This window comes from Lampetra planeri, chromosome 47 (genome assembly GCF_965212315.1).
Source record: "Lampetra planeri chromosome 47, kcLamPlan1.2.h2, whole genome shotgun sequence".
In the NCBI taxonomy this organism is placed as follows: Eukaryota; Metazoa; Chordata; class Hyperoartia; order Petromyzontiformes; family Petromyzontidae; genus Lampetra; species Lampetra planeri.
Window position 1 is genome coordinate 4,498,147 of NC_136153.1, and position 22,313 is coordinate 4,520,459.

At 49.9% G+C, this 22,313-nt stretch overlaps 1 protein-coding gene across 1 annotated transcript in view; it reads right to left on the bottom strand.

Annotated features, from left to right (window-relative positions):
- Nucleotides 1–13,731, bottom strand: part of LOC144733522 (mannosyl-oligosaccharide 1,2-alpha-mannosidase IA-like) — a 91,104-nt gene extending 77,373 nt beyond the window's left edge. The window contains exon 1 of the mRNA XM_078615454.1: nucleotides 12,584–13,731. Within this exon, the coding sequence (XP_078471580.1) occupies nucleotides 12,584–13,153 (570 nt within the window). The 5' untranslated portion in view covers nucleotides 13,154–13,731. The remainder of the gene's footprint in view (nucleotides 1–12,583) is intronic.
- Nucleotides 13,732–22,313: the final 8,582 nt, after the last annotated feature.

The following is a 22,313-nucleotide window of genomic DNA, read 5'->3' on the forward strand; positions in this document are numbered from 1 at the left end:
TTCCCAATTGATAGAGAATGCCAATGATCTCAATCGGTTTACTCTACAAAAAATGCAAAGCTTCTTCAACTACTTTTTAAGAGCTGATCTTAGCCTGATGGCTTGAGCAATGCGGCCTTCAATAAATCAGTCGATCTTTATTGTACGTGCCAATATCACCTCAATAAAGTAGGCATCGGTGCACATTACAAGCAAAACGAAATCGGTACACAGGGAGTATAGAGCAGCAACACGAGTGATAAATAAACCCGTAACGACCTCACCTTTACTAAACAATTGCTATTTATGCCCCTTCTCTCACAGAGGTTACCCCAATTTGATTACGAGACTTCAGTTATTTTTTAGGGTAGCCGCTATAGGTTCAAGTGAAGCAGAACGTAATGAAAACAAAATAACTAAACAGATACTTCCAGCAGTTACATAGGGCAAGTCCAATGGGATCGGTTAGTACTGTGGACTAAAATAAATTATTATGGTACTGTGCCCTTCTGATATTAGGAAGCCGCTGGAGCTATGCACTTTTAAGTCTCGAATTAAAACAAATTTCTTTAGAACTATTTGTCGAACTCTTTGATTCTTTCGGTAAAGTCACGTAGGTATAAAATAAAAGAACCAAAAAATATGGATTCCTGCAGTCACGAAAGCTTCGAATCAAAAAGACTTGTCGTGTTTGGCATGTCGTCCTTCCCCAGCACCTCTGATGAGCGTGGTTGGTTACGCACGGTGCGAAAGAAGTTCAACGTACATAACCCCTAATACTGCTGAAATGAGGTTCTATTCCAGCCTCCTCCCAAGGACCGAATTCCTAAACGTTGCCATCATCATCCCATGCACCCAGAGGGGGGCCTCCTCCCTCCTTGTGGCTGACAGCCTGAAATGAGTACCAGGTGTTTGCCGCGACGTTTGAGGGAGAAGAAGCAGCCAGGCGTGGCACTGCCAACTGCCTTCGTGGTGCATGAGGCCATGAAACGAGTGCTCATTAGGAGTGCAAACCCTTTTTTGGACTAAACATAACCGCGTGGGTTTTCGCGGTTTGCGCTGCGTAGACCTCCCGACGTGCTTTTTATTTTTTTGTCGAGTCGTGCCGCATGTTTTTCGGGTCGCACGGTGTCCGACGTTTCACTCCGCACGTCTTGGCAAACAACACGCGGGCACAACGCGACAACACGACGGAGAGCTGGATTAAAATAAGCGGTTCCCGTACGTGCCTATGTACACTAAGAACTATCAGCACTTGCATCCCGCGTGCAATTTTCCGCACGACAAACGCGCGCCTGCAGATATCCTCTTCCACCAAGTTTACATGCGGCCTGTTTTCACTGCTGTACAGTACGCAATGACGTAAGCACATGCACCATGTGCAACCCATTAGTGCACATGGACTCGAAACATCCGGTCTCAACCAATGGGCCTGCGAGGTTTTGATAGAGTGCTTGCATCATGCGGAGTCAATACAACTGCCTTTAACCCATATGACAAATAGCCACCGCATGCGACTTGCATCAATTATGCCATTAGTTTCATCCGCTGCTCTACCAACACTTTACCACCCCCCCCCCCAAGTAGTGTGCCAACAAAAATGCCTGCATCGAAGGACAGAGAGACTTGCCCAGTGTATTAGCTTCCTCGACTTGGGTTGGGCTTGTCTGTAGCTGGCGAGCCCTACTTTACACCGTCAGTGGCCCCAAACGTGGGTAGGCCACACATGTGACAGGCATATCATTAACCTCGAAGGCATACCAAAATCTCGAAACTTTACGATGGAACAGTACTTGTATTGGGAAGAAAGTTACTTATTATACCGGCTTCTACAGGCATCACTTTCCCTGCACATTTATATCTGGATTACAGAGGGATAGAATAACCGACCGGGAAAATGTTTAGTCAATTATATCTGTTTGCGTTATGTATCAGAGGTCGCAAACGGGTTTTGATTCCTTACCCGTACCCGGCCGCACCAGGGTCGCAAACGGGTACCCGTACCCGGCCGTACCCGTACCCTGGGTACGGGTAGGGTACGGGTATCGGGTACCTGGGATGAAAGCCATGTTGCAGGCGCGGGTGGGTTGATTCTAGGAACTTGAATTGTGAGAAAAGACGAGACGTTGGGAAATGAGTGACAAACAGTTACTCACCAGTGACTCAAGGCCTACCCGTACCCGGCCGCACCAGGGTCGCAAACAGGTACCCGTACCCGGCCGGGTACGGGTAGCCGGGTATCGGGTTGCGACCTCTGTTATGTATGCATTTTGACTATCATGGGACTTTCTTATACAGAAAGCATGCAATACAAAACGCTTTCAAAACTTTCCAATTGCCACCGGAGGCCTCCAGTTAGAGCGCAACTTGGTCCAGTGTGTGCCCACGGGAGGGGAATAGGCACCCAGGTGGCGGCATACCGACGACGAGAAGCAACGCATTCACGAGGCGATGCGTCTACAAAATTAGAACTCTGCAGTCGGCACCTGTAGCTTGCCAAGAGATTTTTTCTCTGGCAGAGAAAAATGTAAAAGATGGGGAAGAACTTAACCCATGTCATGAACCGCTGTCAGCTTCAACGTGATTAAAGGGAAACTCAAACGCGACCATTGTTGCATGTGCAAAAAGCAATCGTCGACTTTAATGCCTACACGCTACGAATTGGAACAATCTGCAAGTTTAGCAATATTATTTGCTTGGGAATTGAACTTTAACATTCGTAATCGATCGCCGGCATCCCAAAGCCTGCCACGAACGCGAGCTGCTCAGAACATCTCCACACAATGTGCGGCGAAAACGGCACTGCTAAATGTCAACCAAATTGTTTTTTTTGGGGAGGATTCCAAAAAGAAGGGTCGGTAATTTTACAAAGCATGTGCAAAAATGGCCACCGCCTTATTTTATATGTGCCCAGGTCCAAAATGAAAGCCACATGTGTGATTTATGCCAACAGTGGCACTTAAAATGAAAAAGTTGTGGCCCAGTGCTGGAAAATATAGCAGAGTGGCGTGTCATTTCCCTCAGAAATATCGCAAGCAGCTAGCTCGTAAATAAAACACACGTTTACCCCTACTTAATCAGATGGGCATTTATTCTAGATTTGAAGTTTTCGTGACTGCAAGGGTCCATACTCTTTGGTTTTTTTTACGTGACTTTACCGAAAAAAACAAAGAGTACAGATGGGCATTTATTTGGCTTTAAAAGTAGCACGAGTAAGGTCTCACTTGGCAACGTAGTTTATATTGTTTCAGGTCGAGGTCTTCTCTCAAGAGAAATATGGCAAACCCTTCAGCACATACCGACATGTATGAAAGGATTGTTGGTGCTCAGCCTACATTTCACCAGTCGCGTGCATCTGCCAACAAACTCACTATAATGTACCCATTTTACTGCTGTGTTTGTGAGGCTGTTTTTTTGTCGAGAAGGAAACACTCAAACAAACTGCCCCTTTGTTTAAAATGTAAAAATGGCATCGGCAGAAGATTATTTTTCCAATTAAAAAGACAAACAACTAAGACCCAGAGTGTCTATCCCCAAAGGTCAAATGGCTTCACCTTTAGACCGCAAATATTATCATGAGGCTGTATTGTACACACACACAAAGATAAACCTTCCTTTCTCTATAGACACAATACTGTATACAAGTGACAGCAAATAGCAGTGCACCTGACACTGGTAGGGGCTCGGTGACATTTGTATACATGCAGAAAAGACCACAGGACCACAGCATGAATATTTTGCAGTAAAAGCCAGATCAATTTTGCCCGCCGTCAACAAAGTGGTTGTGCTTATTAAGCCTTTGTACTAAAGCCGCCACTACAATGCATTAATATTGAACACTTAAGCACAATAAACTGTCCCTTTTTTGTTTCAGTTCACTGACATATTCGAACACAGGAAATGCATAGTCTCTTGAATTTGCTTTAAACTAATTTAATCATTCTCACGGTGAAAAAATTACTTCCAAATGTATTTGTTGTTAAGCTATTATTTACGAGAGTGGAGATGCGGTTCTATGGATAGAGCACTGTGCCATGAACCCCACGAACCGAGTTCGACTGCCAGGCACGGCGGACATCAGCAGTGAGATTTGGCTTAACTGGTCCTGGGCTCCAATCTTTTCCAACCCCACACTGACCAGCTCAGTGAAGAATGTTCAAACAACCCCTACAGCTGACACAGCATGGAGAGAGAGGCCTTCATCCAGCTGATGATTGACAAAGGGCTGTAAATTTATATAGTTAATGAATGACTCCACAAAGTAAAAATAAAAAGCAAACACAAAGGCATTGCTGGTGCAGGTGGTTATGATGGATGTTTGGAAGGTAGCACTGTGGAGGTGAGGGTTGGTTGATCACACCAATTTGGAAAACGCCCTTGCTACCCTTGGGCATTGAGTGCCATCCCTGGCTTGCCAGTATATGGCAGTACAGCAAGTGGACTTATTTTACATCTATTCTCCATCTGTATGGAGATCAAGTGTTACCACCCAAGTACACGTGGGTTTTCTCCAGGCACAGTACTCTCCGTTTTCCTTCCACATGGACACAGACTCGTGCATGGAGCTGGCCAAACATCCCAATATTTAGCACCACAGAACTTGTGCAACTGTTGGCGCTGGTTCCGGCTGACTTCCCGCTGGTCTGTAGTTCCTTACACCTAAACTCTTCGGTTCTTTCGGTAAAGTCACGTAGGTAGAAATAAAATAAAACAAATCACGGCGTTTCGATCGCAACACAAGCAATCTTAATCAGGTGGAACAACCACAGCAAGAAAAAATGCTGAAATATGAATGAATCGGTCTCTCTGAGAGAGAACTAAAACTGTGCACATGACAAATACGAAACATTATTATGCCGATAGCATGCACAAGTTCGGAATATGGCACAAATGTGCATTTGTGGCAACCCATGAGAAATGGATGACCTCCCACCACCATATCACCTCGTGTTCTGCGACTAAGGACTGCAGACAGGTCTAATGCCAGTAACAGTAGCTGGAAAGGGGAATTCCATTCTTATAATCATATCTAAATTATTGCGTCAGGGACCATAATTAAATATTACCACAACGCGCAAAACTAATTTGGTGTATTCCGTAATATTAACGTGCATTTCATCCAGAGACGCACTATCTGGCCACGAGAATCTGTTAATCAAACAGGCAAAGCATTGACAGACTACAAATCCATTTGTTTTCTGCTATCTATCTGGATAACCAAAAATATACTGCCATTTATGATCTGCGCAAGATGTCAAATGGAACCTTTATTAAATCCATCAACGATTATGGAACCTCAAATGCACGAGCAATCTGGCATGCACTGCATAGACAGCATTGATGCACCCCCAGGTGCATATATTCCCAAGAAATAATTCATTTACTAAAAGTAAATAGTCAATTTGCATTTTTGGTATTTCATACCACGGTGACAGCTGTGGACAAGCCCAGTTTTGTAAGCTGAACGTGTTTTTTTTCCAATCAAGACAACGCCACTCAGATCTCACTCCGCTGTGAGGTGCCATTTTTAATTATTCCATTCCACGTCCACCACCACCCTCTCTCTTCCTCCTCCTCCTGCCTCAGCGAGCTGAGAAATCACGACGTCTCCCCCCCTCCCCTTGCAGGCAGAGAAAAGCCTCACACCCCGGCACCATCCAGCCACACCAGTGCCGTCACCCCAAGCTCAACAAACACTCGAAACACTCAGGGGTGATGTGTGCAAGGATTGGTGGATCGTGAAAATTTGCGGAAACTCCCAAACTAAACGAATATTTGTTTTTATTTTACCAGGTAAGGCCCACTAAGCTACACAGATCTTTTCAAAATAGACTTGCCTTTAAATAATAGCTCAACAAAGTGGCCTATCATGTGAAAATGTAATGCAGCCAAATAGCCTAAACGCGTGTTTCCCAATGTGGGGGGTGGGGGGGGGGGAAACCGGAGGACCCGGAGAAAACTCCACACGACCACAGGGAAAGACACGCCAACTCCAAATATACAGGCGTCACTGTAGGGATTAAACCCACGGCCTCATGCATACCAGGCGAGGTATTTAACATCTCGCCACAGCGACAATCCAACCATGCTTGGCTGTGGGGTGCTAATACGGAACACCCTCGTTATTCGCAAGGGATAAGTTCCGGAAGATGCTCGAGAATGGCAAATTGTCGCGGATGATAATGGCATAAGATAAATGAATAACCTTGAATAAATACGCAAATAAACTATTAAATGTCAAAATTATCATACCACAAAAAATGTGTTAGAAAAACATAAAGTAAATAAAAATGTATATTAAAGCATTCAACAATCATTTATAAAATAACATACCTTAAATTATGATGATGATGATAATGCGTAGTAGCATCATCATCACTATCTCATCACTCTAATCTCATCACTTTCTCGCATCCCATTCTCTTTCGTCACTTCGCCATCACTTTCACTCTGTCTCGATGCAGTTGTGTAGAGTTCCAGTTGCGATACGCGGATCGCCAAAATTGCGGATCGCCATAATCGCGGATAGCAAGTTTGTGAATAACGAGGGAATACCGAAACAATCCTCAGAAAGGAATTAGCCAAACATTCTTAAGTGAGATCTTCTTGAACCAGTGAGACTTTCCTGCATAAATGACATGACTATAAACTTACCAGCGCAAAGACACTTCAATTGCTCTTAGATTACTCAACTACTCTACCGCAGTAGCTTAAAGAACTGTAAAACTCAGCACGTGCTCATGAATCCATTTGTGCTACAGGGCACGGATTCTACAAACTGGACACCGACCGGTCGAGACAGGTAAGACAGGAACCTGATCTTCCGTCCTGACAAACGCAGATACATAATTAAGTTATCAAGAGCAACAGCAAGAGGATTGCCAAGCAGCCCCTCTAAATACATGACATTAACTCACACCACCCCTCAAACAGATGTCCAAATATAGCATTATGCTTAAACGCTTTTTGGCATAAAGGGTTGACAAAATGTTCCCAGGGATATGTGGGATTTAACAAGAGTAAAGATTGCTTTAGTTTGAATGCCCTCCATCGGACTAAAACAAACGAAGCAATCACGTTAAGCAGTTTACTTAATGCTTAGTGCCAAAGTGTGTGGCTTTATCCACATTCACTATTTTAATATCCCTCGGATGTGTCCATAGGATACGGACTCTGCTGGTGCACACGTTGCACGGGTCAACAAGCGCAGCGTTCAGAAGCATGACACAACGGTGACAGAATCATCAAAGCCCCCCCACAATCAGGCAAAACAAGCGTGCCCTGTGGTGGGGGTTCCGAAGGTGGTTGGGACGGCTCACGAGACACAATCTGTCAAGAATTTTAACCCTTCATTTTCTGCCTCGCCGCTCGTCTCCACGCCACATGAGGCCAAAAACGGACCGTGCAACGACGAATCAGAATATGTATTCATACTGGAGGAACCCGAAACACTACAAAAATACCATGGCAGTGCAAAGTACAAGAAAGGTAAACAAATCACGCAAACACATACAAATGCAATTCGGTCTTAACTTATTTTATAGAAGCGATCTGGCCACAAATGATAGCTCAACGAAGTGGCCCATTATTTGCTCATTTATAGCACCAAAATGTCTCAGTTGCATGAACTTCAACCCATGCGCAACGTCGTTGCTCGTTCGCCAAAGTTGAACTTAGTGCATCGGCCGGGCTACGTCTTACGCGACTCAATAACTAACCACAATGCGCTTGCCATTGCCAATTTTGGCGACGGTGTAAAAAGATTTTAAAAACCACGTGCTTTTTTTTGTTTGACGCAAGTCATCTGAAGCGGCTGGCAACAAATGGTTACCGTGGACTCGACCGAGGCAAGCATTACCCGCGGAAAGTACCCGCGGAAATTACCCACTTCTCTGAAAACACGACTAATTATACCGGCGAAAAGAATTGCGGTTTCAACACGCAGCGCGGCGCCACAAAAGTGTGTCACGGTTTCGGCGACGCACACATTCCCTCGGACTATGTAATGCGCGGCCTGCTGCTGCTGCTGCCACTGCTGCTGCAGCCGTGTTGACGACGACAAGTGTCGACACAGGAAGGAAACAAAGACCACGGAAACGTTGAAGCCCAACTGATTTTAGTTAAGGAGTGCCACTAGTGGGTGAGATGTTATCTTCCTCGGCTGGTATGCAAGGAGGTCGTGGGTTCGATCCCGACCCTGACGCCTGCTGCTGTATATTTGGAGATTGCGTGTCTCTCTCTCTCCCCATGGTTTTGTGCAGCTTTTTCTCCGTGGCCTCTAGTTTTCCCCTCCACATTTAAAAACATGCGTTTAGACTGTTTAGATTATTTTGCTGCTATAAATTTCCAACTGATAAGCCACTTTGTTGAGCTATCGTTTGTGGCCAGGTCGCTGTTTAAAAACAATTTAACACCTCAGTGGGCTTTGCCTGGTAGGATGCGGATGTTTTCGTTGGATTTGTGTGTGTTTGGGTGATTTGTTTACCTTTCTTGTACTTTGCACTCAAATCGTATTTTGCATGGTTTGTTATTGTAAAGCTCTTACCCGCCTCGACTGAACATCTGTGAAAAATAGCTTCATAGCTCATCCGATTTTCTCCAGTATAAATATTGATTCCGAAATGAAGGTGGTGGAAGTGGTGGCTTCCACCACAGTTGAACTGTGCCCCCCCCCTCCCCCAACATCATTCACACCCTCGAACGCCGCCACGTACACCACTGTCGTGAAAAATCTGCCGCGTCCGTGGCCAATTTCGCCCCCAATTCTGGGAACAATGGAACCATCCATCCATCCATGCCTCCTCGCTGGTTGCGCAAAGCGGACAACGCATCGCCAACTGCCGCCGGGCTTGTCACGTGCCACAACAGCCGCATGCAGCAGCAGCAGCAGCAACACCACCACCACCTAGATTGTTGTCAGCAGTGGCGTAGTCACAACATTATCAGCTCAGGGGGGTGGGGGGGGCAATCGGTCAGGTTTGGGGGAGGGGGGGCAATATTGAATTTGTCTTGGAACTGTCGCACACCCAGGCTATAATATATCCAGGCTCCTCTTTGCCTAATCACATCCTCGTCGTTTACGCTCACGCCACTAATCACCGCACCTCGGAAGAAAGGTGCTGCCCGTCTACCTGGTGACACTGATGATGAGCTGATGAAGACAACACAGAAACACAACACGCGATGCGCAGTTTTTTTGCGGAAAGCCCAAACGTTACCGCTCTAGTTACATAAAAATAAAACGTCGACCCCAAATGAATTTATTTTCATGACAACAACAATTTAAGTATTGTTATTTTACACTGTTGTTTAAAACATCTCACGGTGGTTGTCAAGGGGTGGGTGGGGGGGGCAATTTGTAGCTTTGGCCACCCACGCAAGTACTTATATCAGTAATCAACCCTTCCCACGTCGCCTGGTCTTGATGCCATCCCCCCCCCCAACTGCTGCCATTCGAGCTGCTATTGCAATCTGGGGCTGTACATCAGTAACACAAAGCCAAGACCCCGCCACACCAAAGATCCCCCGTGTAGCCTTCAACAGGCTATTGGGGCGAGTGCTGCTAGCGAAGGCCGGCAAGCCGCACGACAGGGTGGGTGGCACAACACCACGCCGGGCCGCCTTTGTCTCCCTAGTGGCGATGTTGACACACCGCTACAAGGTACTAATTTGAGGCTGAGTCGACCTAGCGGAGGCCCCAGGACCGGTTCAGATAACCATCACTGATGTTGGCCGTGAGCGGGAATGGAACCCGGATCGCGCAGCGCGTAACCACCACGCTGACACACACAACCCGGTTTACAGGTTGTGCTCTGACACCAATTCAACAATTGCCTGGCACTGTAACCGCACCATTCCAATAAGCGGGCGTGGCCGGCTACGTCCCCGGTGCGAGAGAAATTCAACCACACGGCACACCACACAACCCAATTATGGGGGGCACGATAACCGGCAAGCCGCCGAACCTGTACGGCATTGCTGCCCGGCTTTGTGTGGCCACGATGCCGGGGGGCATTTAACACACGTGCCCCCCCCCCCTCCGTGTGCCCGTGTGCGTTGTGTACCGCGTGTTTCTCCATCCCCTTCCCACAACTCTGCGGACGTCCCACACAATGGGCAAGGAGAGAAACTGGCGAGCGAGCAGCCAAGCCACCCTTGGTGGGCTGGAAGGAAACAAGTTGGCGCTTCCACCCTTTGCAATGTTGCCTTTGGCATGCACGACAATGCCACTCGTTACTGGACTCGCATCATTCAATATCTTTCGTTTGCAAAGATGCCAATCGGACGTATTTCGCGAGCGTGCGATTTTCTCCTCCACCTAACATTTGCACGGTTGGCTACGTACGGCGCGAAAGAAGTTCAACAAACCTACATGTACAAGCCCTTTTGTCAATCCACTGCGGGATGAGGGCCTCCCCACACCTGCGCACGCTGGTCAGTGCGAATTGCTCAAACGCGAGGGAGCCATAGAAGAGGACATTGGAGTAGAGTACAACAATTTATCTTACCACACTGCCCTCTACTGTTCACCGCATAGCCCCGCAAGCCCAATTCTTGAATTGGCCTTGTGCTAGATGGGGAAAGCTAATAAACAATATTTTTTGTTCTCACGTGAAGGGACAGATATTATATCCTCCATAACGACCCTCATTACGTTGTTATGCGCTCAGCAATCCAAGCATTTTCACCTTTAACCCTACATAGTTTCTGACACCCAATGATGTCAGGTGGATTCAGTTTTTATAATTCCACATATAGATTACCTTCATATCCATGTGACAGTCCAACCAGACCATACGTCTCCGTACAAAGGCAGACCAGAATATAAGTACTGTAGCTACAAAGGGAGACACATCTGTTACCTAAAATGCAATATAACAGCAATTATCGCACTACAATACAACTCATGCGTAGTCGTATTTCAGCGATGAGACTGCCACCCATTGGCCGACCTCTGATTGTGAGTGACATCACACAGTCTTTAACGTCCCCTTTACGGTAAATGGGGGTGGGTGTCATGGTGCAAAGGTAAATCCCATTCTAAAATTACTCTGCTGTGAAATTGTACACCTGGATGAGACTGACTGAGTGACGAGAAGGTGCTGAACATTCGGCCACCTCAATTCATGGGTTCATCCCTCTTCATCCTGTCTCCCCGTGCCTCTCTCTCTCTCTCATTTTTCACATACGTGTCGCTTGTCACACGTGTGTCTCATATTTCGTCTCTCTCTCTCTCCCTCCCTCCCCTCGGTGACTGGAGCCGGTCTGTCCTGCCTCTCTCTCTTTCTTTCTCGGCTTCACGCACTTCAATGTCTTTCCATTAACCTCGTACAATTTCTTCTCCACCGTTGTCTAGATCTCCGAGCTCTCTTCGTGTAGCTCGTTGTTATGGACTAGTTTTTTTCTTTTAAATCTCTGTGTCGCAGACCTTTCTCTCCACGTATTATCTCTCCTCTCTGCCTTGTCCCCCCCCCGTCTCTTATCTCGAGTCCCTCAATTTCACGTCTCATTGTCTTATCTGCCGTCTCCCTAACTGGACTTCACGTGTCTCCCATGTCCATTCTATATCGCCTCTCCTCGTCTCATCTCTCCCGTCTTTCCGCCCGGTATCTGCAGGTCTATCTCTCATCTCCCTGCCCTGTTGAAGGGTTTGACACCTCCCATGGACATCATAAGTCACCCATATTTCACTCATGGCATGTGTCTTCATGTCACGAATTCCCTTCCCTACTCTTGCGTGCTGTCCGCTGGGGCTCTTACCCCGCCAGTTTCTTAAGCGTCTCTTTCTCTGTCCTCTCCAGGTTTCTTATCTATTGCTAGAACTCTCCCTCCTTCTTACGGTTCGAGTCTCAGCGTCTCTCTGCCTGGATTGTATCACCGCCCCTTGCCTCCTCCGACGTCTGTCTCCTGTCCCGCATACCCCGGCTAACATCCAGTCTAACAGGTCTACCCAGTCCCATCTCTCCTCGACATATCTCGCATATCTCCCGTTCTCCCACTCACAACCTCTCTCTCTCATACCACACTCTCTGCATGTCAGTTTCCGTGCCTTCTCCTCCCCATCGCCGTCGGTAGCGTCTCGTTCCCTACAGTGCCGTATTTATTTTCACCGTCTCGCCCGTAACTAATCGGCCATCCATTCGCCAGCCAATCAGCAAGCCACAACACCACCCAGCGCTGATGGAATGACATCCCGTATCTTCCCGTATCTCTCTAATGTCCCGTGTCTTCCCGTCTTGTCTCCTGTATTCTGCCTGTGCTTCTGAACGCTCTCACCCCCCTCACCCCCCAATGTATCTACCCTATCCTGTCTCTCTCAATAATCCAAGGCCCCCCCCCTCCCTATCTCTCACGTCGTGGCTTCGTGTCCTGCACCTCGCCTCCTTGTTTGGATATCCCAATGCGCTTCCATATCTCCTCTGTCCAGCATCTGCCCTGTCTTGTCCTACTGTCTGACTGCTCTCCCACATATACACACACACAATCTCTCTCTCTCTCATGGCCCGCCTTCCTGTCTTAATGACACCCCCCAAACGAACAGCAGCTTCGGGGTGAATCACAATTCGCGTCTGTTCCGTCCCAGACCGCCCGGGCCCCCCCCCACCTGCTTGATGGCTTCCCTCTTCTCCCTCGTCGCGGAGTCCTTCGGCTCTCCACCCGTGGCTCCCACCAGGCGAGGCATCCTAACGTCGGGCACTTTCACTCCAACGGCAGCTCCGGCCGCAGCCGCCGCAGCCGCAGCAGCAGCAGCCTTCGTCTTGGCCTTGTTCTCCCGCAGGATGTTGTTCTTCTGCGTCTGGATGTCGCTCAGGATGCCCTCCCTGCTCCGGCGAAGGACACTGCGGGCCTCCTCCAGTGCCCGCTCGTGTTGGAGGCGCACGGCTCGGACAGGGGACGATGCGGCCGCCGACGCGTCCTGCCCTCTCCCATCTCCTCCTGCTCCACCAACCCCACCGCCGCCACCATCAGCAGCCTCCCCGCCTGGCACGAACGTGCCCTGCAGCTGCTGCTGTTGCCGCTGCTGTTGCTGCTGCTGTTGCTTCAACTGTTGCTGCTGCCTGGAGTCGGGCAAGAAAAATATCGCGCCGAAGCAGAGCGTGATGAAGGCGCTCACGATGAGCAGCAGCACGAACTTCTCGGACAACCGCAGGGTCGGCCTGCTGCCGTACGTCATCTTGCTGCTGCTGCTGTTGCTGCTGCTGCCACTACTGCCGCAGCAGCCCTAGCAGGAGCAGCTGCTGCTGTTGCTGCTGCTGCTGCAGCTGCTGCGAGAGGAGCAACACCAGCGGTAGCAGCGGCGGAGATGAGGATGATGATAGGGAGTACGAGATCCGTCAGGGGCGCCCGCCCATTCCGCCCCAACTGCTGCGGGCACCTTCGCCGCCACCACCGCTGCTCCTGCTGCTGCTGCTCCTGCTGCTGCTGCCGTAGCCGCCGCCTGAGCAGCCTCAGCCGCGGCTGCCGCTGCACTGCGCTGCCCTTGTGAGGGCCGCGATATCGCATGAAGCGGGGGGCCGCCGACCCGTTGAAAATAAAACAAAATAAAAAAATCCGTCTATCGTTGACGAACTGACGAAGAGCAACGATAGTTTGTTTGTCGTTGTAATTATATATGTCTCTCTCTCTCTACGAGGAGGGGGAGAATGAAAGAATGAAAGAGTGAGAGAGAGAGAGAGCGTGAACGACACCGACTACTGCCCACCACAATGCCCGCACGGCGGCTGCCCCCTGCCCTCGACGACCGCGGTCACGTGACCGGCGGAAGAGGCGGGGCCAGGAGGCGGGGGGTGGGGCGACGGGCGGAAAGGGGGCGTGTCAGTGGGGCAAGGCCGACGAGGAAGTGGGCGCCCATTGGTCGAGCGCTACACCGCGGGGTGTGGGGAAAACGGGGGGGGGGGGGCACGAGCTCGCGAGCCCACCGCGTGGTGCGCTTGGTAGGGTGGGGGGTCCATAAATACCCCCCCCCCCGCGGGCTCTGGGGTTAACCAATAGCGAGCGGGCGTTTTCTGATAAGGGAGGGGCCTATTGGCCAGAGGGACACGCCCAGCTGTGGAGGCGGTGCCGCCGAGCCTGCGCGCTTATCGATGTTATGCTTTTAGAACGAAATGGATTGCGGCGCCGATCCGTTCTACGCTTTCTAACGTCCTGTGACGTCACGAGTGGTAAACGCACGTGGCCGAGAAATAGGCGGTGTAAAGCCTCCGGGGGCGAGACACGGTGAATCGATTCCTAATGTAATGATTCGATAATTTGAAACCAATGTAAATCGATTCTCACGCCGACGACGCTGTGAACATTGGGATCGAATCGTCGTGTTGACAATTAAAACCAAATTATTTCGATTCATGCTTAAAAATCAAATTTTGTAATTAAGCCAAATTGTTATCAGACAAGCAGTACAGGCGATACGGTACAAACGAGGCGGCATAACTGAGTACAAAGGGGCCGTCCATAAATGACGTCACGCGATTTTGGACGATTTTTGACTCCCCCCTCGTCACACGCGTCACAAGAAGTCAGACCCCCCCCCTCAAATATGACGTCACAAAGCTCTGACCCCCCCCCCCCCCCAAAAAAAAATAAAACATGCTTTCACATCGCTTTAAACTATTGTCATTGTAGTGCGTATTTAATGTGGCGTTAAGAAAAAACCGCCACTTTTTCAAATTTCTTGCTGTGGTTTTCACACCTGATGATGATTGCTTGTGTTGCAGTCGAAACGTTGTGATTTATTATTTTATTTCTATTATTTCTTCTATTATTTTTATTATTTCTCTTTTTATTACTTATTTGCCTACGTGACTTTACCGAAAAAAACCTAAGAGTAAGACCAAGACCGATGGTACAAATTACCTTTGAATTATACGCTGGGAACACCGACCGGCCTCTCAATGCAGCACCACTGACATCGCGAACCCAGTCTCAGTGTTCACGCCTCGATCCGACTCTTATCTTGGTTTCGCCTTCGAGCCTCCTCCAGTCGCCAAGCCGGAAAGCTCTCCTCGGCAAAGACTCCAACAACCTCTCAGCGCACATCTTGTGGTTGGTAACGTACGGTGCTCAACTAAAACTAAGCAATGTTTTATTTGTTTCCACCGGGTAAGGCCCAATGAGCTATACGGCTCTTTTACTGGTAGGAACCACCTGGTTCCACCAGCCCACAGAGGATTATTGTGTCCGTCCGTCCGTCGTGCATCCAAAAATGGGAGGGGTGGGGCTGGGTGGAAAGGGGAGGGTGGGGAGGGGCTGGGTCGGCAGGGTGGGGAGGGTGGGGAGGGGCTGGGTGGGGAGGGGAGGGTGGGGAGGGGCTGGGTGGGGAGGGTGGGGAGTGGCTGGGTGGGGAGGGGAGGGTGGGGAGGGGAGGGTGGGGAGGGGCTGGGTGGGGAGGGGCTGGGTGGGGAGGTTTGGGCTGGGTGGGGGGTGGGAGGGGTGGGGCTGGGTGGGGAGGGGCTGGTCACCCCGTGGTGCCCTTATAAAACTCAACGTTTAACCTACTCACGCCGGCTTGTGCCCGCCCTCACGGTCGGCCATATTTGCGGAATACACCACGCCGCCGTTAACCCTGACCATTGACCGAGCAACCCAACGTTCCTACCAGCTCCCTCCGCAGGAATGTGTTTCAGAAGCCACCCGACCGCAAGCGATAGCTCAACGAAGTGGCTCATCACGTGGGCATTTTTAGCAGACAAACACTTTTAAATGCATGAATGTTTCCAAATGTGGAGGGAAAATCCGAAGGACCCGGAGAAAAATCCACGCAACCATGGGGATAGAGAAGATGCAAACCCCAAATATACCGTCGTCAGGGTCGCGATCGAAGCCAAGACTTCGTGTATACCCGGCGAGGTAGTTAACATCTCGCCACCGTGGCCCCCTATGAATGTTGAAAGAAGTGCAAACACACACCTCGTAAACGCTTGACATCTGACACTGGCAGTGTGGACCTTACCTTGTAGGTGTCATTAATACCGAGCACTTGTTCCGACATACCTCAAATTGATCTGCATAACATCACCTCCCGCTTCCACCGATTGCTTAGCCCAGCTGCTGCTGAAAGGCTCATCCCAGTCGCACATCGAACGTGGGGCCAGAGGGCACCTTGCACCCCCCACCTGGCCAAAGCTACAAGCTTGGGCCCCCTTGACAACCACCATGAGAACAATTTGCAAGAGTGTCAAAGAACAAAAACTTACTTTTCGATTTAAAGCTTTCGTGACTGCAGGGATTCATCTTCTTGGTTCTTTCGGTACAGTCACGTTGTGGCCGAAACGTCGTAAGAATTGTTTTATTATGTTTTATTTTTATTATTTTATTACTTCCCTTCTACGTGACTTTACCGAAAGAACCAAGAAGAAAAAAACTTACTTTGCGAAGACGGAGCGCCCCTACAGCGTTAAATGTTCGAGACCGTGAGCGTAACGATGTGATTATGGCAAGAGGAGCCGCGATATATATTCGCCTTGGTGCGAACGTGCGAGATAAATGCAATATTGGGGCCCCAATTCACCGATTGCCAAACCCCCTGAGCTGATATTGTCGTTACTACGCCACTGCGTCTTCCCATGCCTTCATCACGTGCCAGCGTGACTATTGCAAGGCCCTCCAAATTCCTCATCTTCAGATTCCAGATGATCCGAAATGTTGCTGCCAGACTCCTCACCCGCACCCGTAAAAGAGACCTCGTCACCCCGAAACTCTCTCATCTCACTCTGCTCCCCTCCACGCACTCTCCTACCTCTCCCCTCTCATCTCACTCTATTCCCCTCAACGCACTCTCCTACCTCTCCCCTCTCATCTCACTCTACTCCCCTCCACGCACTCTCCTACCTTTCCCCTCTCATCTCACTCGACTCCCCTCCACGCACTCTCCTACCTCTCCCCTCTCATCTCACTATACTCCCTTCCACGCACTCCCCTACCTCTCCCCTCTCATCTCACTCTACTCCCCTCAACGCACTCTCCTACCTCTCCCCTCTCATCTCACTCTACTCCCCTCCACGCACTCTCCTACCTCTCCCCTCTCATCTCACTCTACTCCCCTCCACGCACTCTCCTACCTCTCCCCTCTCATCTCACTCTGCTCCCCTCCACACACTCTCCTACCTCTCCCCTCTCACTCTACTCCCCCTCCACGCACTCTCCTACCTCTCCCCTCTCATCTCACTCTACTCCCCTCCACGCACTCTCCTACCTCTCCCCTCTCATCTCACTCTACTCCCCTCCACGCACTCTCCTACCTCTCCCCTCTCATCTCACTCTACTCCCCTCAACGCACTCTCCTACCTCTCCCCTCTCATCTCACTCTACTCCCCTCCACGCACTCTCCTACCTCTCCCCTCTCATCTCACTCTACTCCCCTCCACGCACTCTCCTACCTCTCCCCTCTCATCTCACTCTACTCCCCTCAACGCACTCTCCTACCTCTCCCCTCTCATCTCACTCTACTCCCCTCCACGCACTCTCCTACCTCTCCCCTCTCATCTCACTCTACTCCCCTCCACGCACTCTCCGCTCCAGCTTACCAAGGCGTTCTGTCTAACTCACCAGCCAACCTTAGTTCAGTGGGAGGTCACTCATTCTCCTCTGCTGCCCCCAAAGTCTGAAACTCCCTCCGCCCTGCTAACTGTGCTCTGGACTCCCTGGCCCTGTTCAATTCCAAGCTCGTGACCTTCATTTTTCTCTTCGACCTATAACTAACTGCCTCCATAAAATAAATATCCCCCACTGTTTCTGCACCACGCCTTGAGATGCGATCGCGTTTAGACGCTGTACGAATTCAAATTACGGTGCATTGTACGAACGAGACGAACAGCACAAATTAATCGTGCAAGCAGCACAAATGGGGGCAGCCAGCGGCGATAAGACAAAAAAAATTACACACGTGGAACGCAGTGCAAAAATATGGGAAATAATTGAACGCAACGATTCTTTGAAACGCGGTGGGAGATTCGGGAATTGGGGAATTTATGGGGGGAGGGGTGGTGTGGGGGGTGGCGGGTGGTTGGTGTGGTGGGTAGCGGGGGGGGTAGAGGGTGATGGATGAAGGGAGAGGCGATGGCGACGGGCCAGGAATGGTGCACAGAGTGTTTTGCCCGCCCGTCCATCACCCAGCTGAGCAAGCGATGGTGGCTTTAAATGCAGGGCAGATCACGAAGCTCCCAAGTCGGAGTCTGCATGGGAACGTTCTACTTGGTGGTCGTGGGAGGAGGGTGAGGGGGGGACTGCCAGCGTTGGTTGTGGGGAGTATATTTTTCTGGAACTCGAGGATCACTACGAGGTCTAATAAAACTTTATTTTATTTTACCCGGTGAGGCCCACTGAGCTGTAAAGTTATTTTTCAGAAGCAACCTGGCTACACGTGATAGTTCTAGATTTGAAGCTTTCGTAACTGCAAGGATTCATATTCGTAGATTTTTTTTTCGGTAAAGTCACGTAGGTAAAAAATTACAATTAATAAAAGTAAAATTAAAATAAAATAAAAATAAATTATTTTTTATGTTACTTTCATTAATAAAAAAAAAAATTACACGTGATAGCCCAATGAAGTAGCTTATAATGTGGAAACCTATATTGGCCGAATACTCTGAATGCATGTTCAGCATATTTGCGACCACGGGGAGAACATGCAAACTTCAGATATATAAAACAGGCATTAGGGTCGGGATGGAACCCACGACCTCCTGTATACCAGGCCAGGTAATTAACATCTCGCCACCGTGGTGCCTGAGACAGAGTCCACGGAGGAGACGGAGTGATGAGATCGGTTTGCTGGGTGGATCGTTACATCGCAAAGTCGTGGGAGGTGGCAGCGGTGGCTGTCCCACCAAATTGCTCCCACGGCCACCTGGTCACCAGCGGTCGTTTGAGCCACGAGTTTATTTTGTTTCACCGGGTGGGAACTCAAGAGACCAGGGTGAGTGGTCTCATTTGCAAGAGTGACCTGGGGAAATTAGTCTGCCAGTAAAGGGGGCAATGATTGCTATCTGTCATCCCAATTGAATTACTGCGGTGTCATTTTTCAAATCTGGCAAATGTGGACCCCTGACGCTGACACACAATGGCCAACTCTTGCGAATGACGTCAGATAATATTTAAGGTCCGTGAAGCAGATGGGTGAGCAGTATTATTATGGTTAATACACTCGCAGTATTAGCCAAGGCAGCTGCTGGATTCCAGCTGTCAACCTCTGCAACAAGCGGTGAATGCGCTCCGTTAGGCCATGTCACCGCTAGGCCATGTCACCACTTCCACTAAGCCACATCACCGCTAGGCCATGTCACTGCTATTACTAAGCCACATCACCGCTAGGCCATATCACAGCTACCACTAAGCCACATCACCGCTAGGCCATATCACCACTAGGCCATATCACAGCTACCACTAAGCCACATCACCGCTAGGCCATATCACCGCTACCACTAAGCCACATCACCGCTAGGCCATATCACTACTACCACTAAGCCACATCACCGCTAGGCCATATCACTACTACCACTAAGCCACATCACCACTAAGCCACATAACCGCTAGGCCATATCACTACTACCACTAAGCCACATCACCACTAGGCCATTCACCGCTAGGCCATATCACCACTATCGCTAAGCCACATCAACTCTAGGCCACATCACCACTACCACTAAGCCATATCACTGCTAGGCCATATCACCACTACCACTAAGCCACATCACCGCTAGGCCATATCACTACTACCACTAAGCCACATCACCACTAAGCCACATCACCGCTAGGCCATATCACTACTACCACTAAGCCACATCACCACTAGGCCATTCACTGCTAGGCCATATCACCACTACCGCTAAGCCACATCAACTCTAGGCCACATCACCACTACCACTAAGCCATATCACTGCTAGGCCATATCACCACTACCACTAAGCCACATCACCGCTAGGCCACATCACCACTACCACTAAGCCATATCACTGCTAGGCCATATCACCACTACCGCTAAGCCACATCACCACTAAGCCACATCACCGCTAGGCCATATCACTACTACCACTAAGCCACATCACCACTAGGCCACATCACCACTACCACTAAGCCATATCACTGCTAGGCCATGTCACCACTACGACTAAGCCACTTCACCACTACTACTAAGCCATATCACAGCTAGGCCATATCACCACTACCACTAAGCCATATCACTGCTAGGCCACATCATCACTACCACTAAGCCACATCACCGCTAGGCCACATCACCACTACCACTAAGCCACATCACCGCTAGGCCACATCACCACTACCACTAAGTCATATCACTGCTAGGCCACATCACCACTACCACTAAGCCACATCACCGCTAGGCCATATCACCACTACCGCTAAGCCACATCAACTCTAGGCCACATCACCACTACCACTAAGCCACATCACCGCTAGGCCATATCACCACTACCGCTAAGCCACATCACCACTAAGCCACATCACCGCTAGGCCATATCACTACTACCACTAAGCCACATCACCACTAGGCCATATCACCGCTAGGCCATATCACCACTACCGCTAAGCCACATCAACTCTAGGCCACATCACCACTACCACTAAGCCACATCACCGCTAGGCCATATCACCACTAAGCCACATCACTGCTAGGCCATTTCACCGCTACCGCTAAGCCATATCACTGCTAGGCCATATCACCACTACCACTTAGCCACATCACCGCTAGGCCATATCACCACTAAGCCACATCAACTCTAGGCCATGTCACCGCTGGGCCATATCACCGCTACCGCTAAGCCACATCACCGCTAGACCACATCATTGCTAGGCCATATCACCGCTAGGCCATGCCATCTCAGGTTTCTCGTTCCAGGCTGGCGCGGCCTTTTAGGCCGAGCGGTGCGTTTTTGCGGAGGGGTTAGAGAGGAAGATGAAAACATCGAATGGAGATGAATGCCCGCCGGGGCTGCTGTCGGTGTTTGGTTGATTGCACCAGTGTGGGGGGGAGTCAGAGCACTTGCCCGAATATAAAAGTCATAATCAGAAATTAAGTAAAGCAGAGGTCGCAAAGGGGCTTTGATTCCTTACCCGTACCCGTACCCGGCCGCACCAGGGTCGCAAACGGGTACCCGTACCCGGCCGTACCCTTACCCTACCCGTACCTGGCCGGGTACGGGTACGGTACAGGTATCGGGTACCCGGTTGCGACCTCTGGGATGAAGCCATGTTGCAGGCGCGGGTGGGTTGATTCTAGGAACTTGAATTGTGTGAAGAGACAAGACGTTGGGAAATGAGTGACAAACGGTTACTCACCAGTGACTCACAGCCTACCCGTACCCGGCCGCACCAGGGTCGCAAACGGGTACCCGTACCCGGCCGGGTACGGGTAGCCGGGTGTCGGGTAGAGTACGGGTATCGGGTACCCGATTGCGACCTCTGCGGTAAAGTCACGTAGGTCGAAAGAATAATAGATCACGACGTTTCGATCGCCACACAAGCAATCGTCATTTCTTTTCTCTCTCCCAACTGAAGACGGTTGCTTGTGTGGCGATCGAAACGTCGTGATCTATTATTTTTCCTACCTACGTGACTTTACCGAAAAAAACAAAGAGTATGGATTCCTGCAGTCACGGAAGCTTCAAATCAACACGAAAATTATCCAGGGCACGAACAAATACAACGCGAAATGAAACGCAAAACTATCTAATGGGATGCGCAAAAGGCGAATGTGGTGAAAACGCAAGATTATAAAATGGGAGATTAAAACAACGCAATCTTCATATTACTCAATGGCATGATTGCCGTGACGTTACGAGTCGCTGTTTGCGCTCCGTGTTTGGACGACTGCCAAGGCAGATGGGGGAGGCTTCGTGGCGTCCTGGTTTGCCCATCTGGTTTCGTCGGTCCACATGCCAGTGGGTAGTGTAAACAAAGACAAAGACCCCCCGTGTAGCCTGCTGGGGCAAGTGCTGTTAGCGAGCGGCACCTGTGAAGACCGGCACGGCACACGAGGGGGTTTGGGTGGCCAGCACCATCCTCGTTGCGATATTCTTACACACCGCACTAGGTACTCATTTGAGGCTGAGTCGACCTAGGGGACTCCCAGCACCGATTCAGATAATCGTCACCGGTCGCGGCCGTGAGCGGGAATGGATGTCGGGTCGCCTGGTTTGCTAACCACTGCGCCTCCGCTCCCTGAACCACCACTCGTACGCGTCTCGATCTGTGCCTCTGTCACGACATCTCAATGTGTCTCATTCTGTGTCTGCATGTCCGCGTCTTCTTATCTCTCTTTACATCTGTCCATAACTTTGATGTATGTGTCTCAGCTTCTCTGTGTCTCTTTCTGTGTCTGT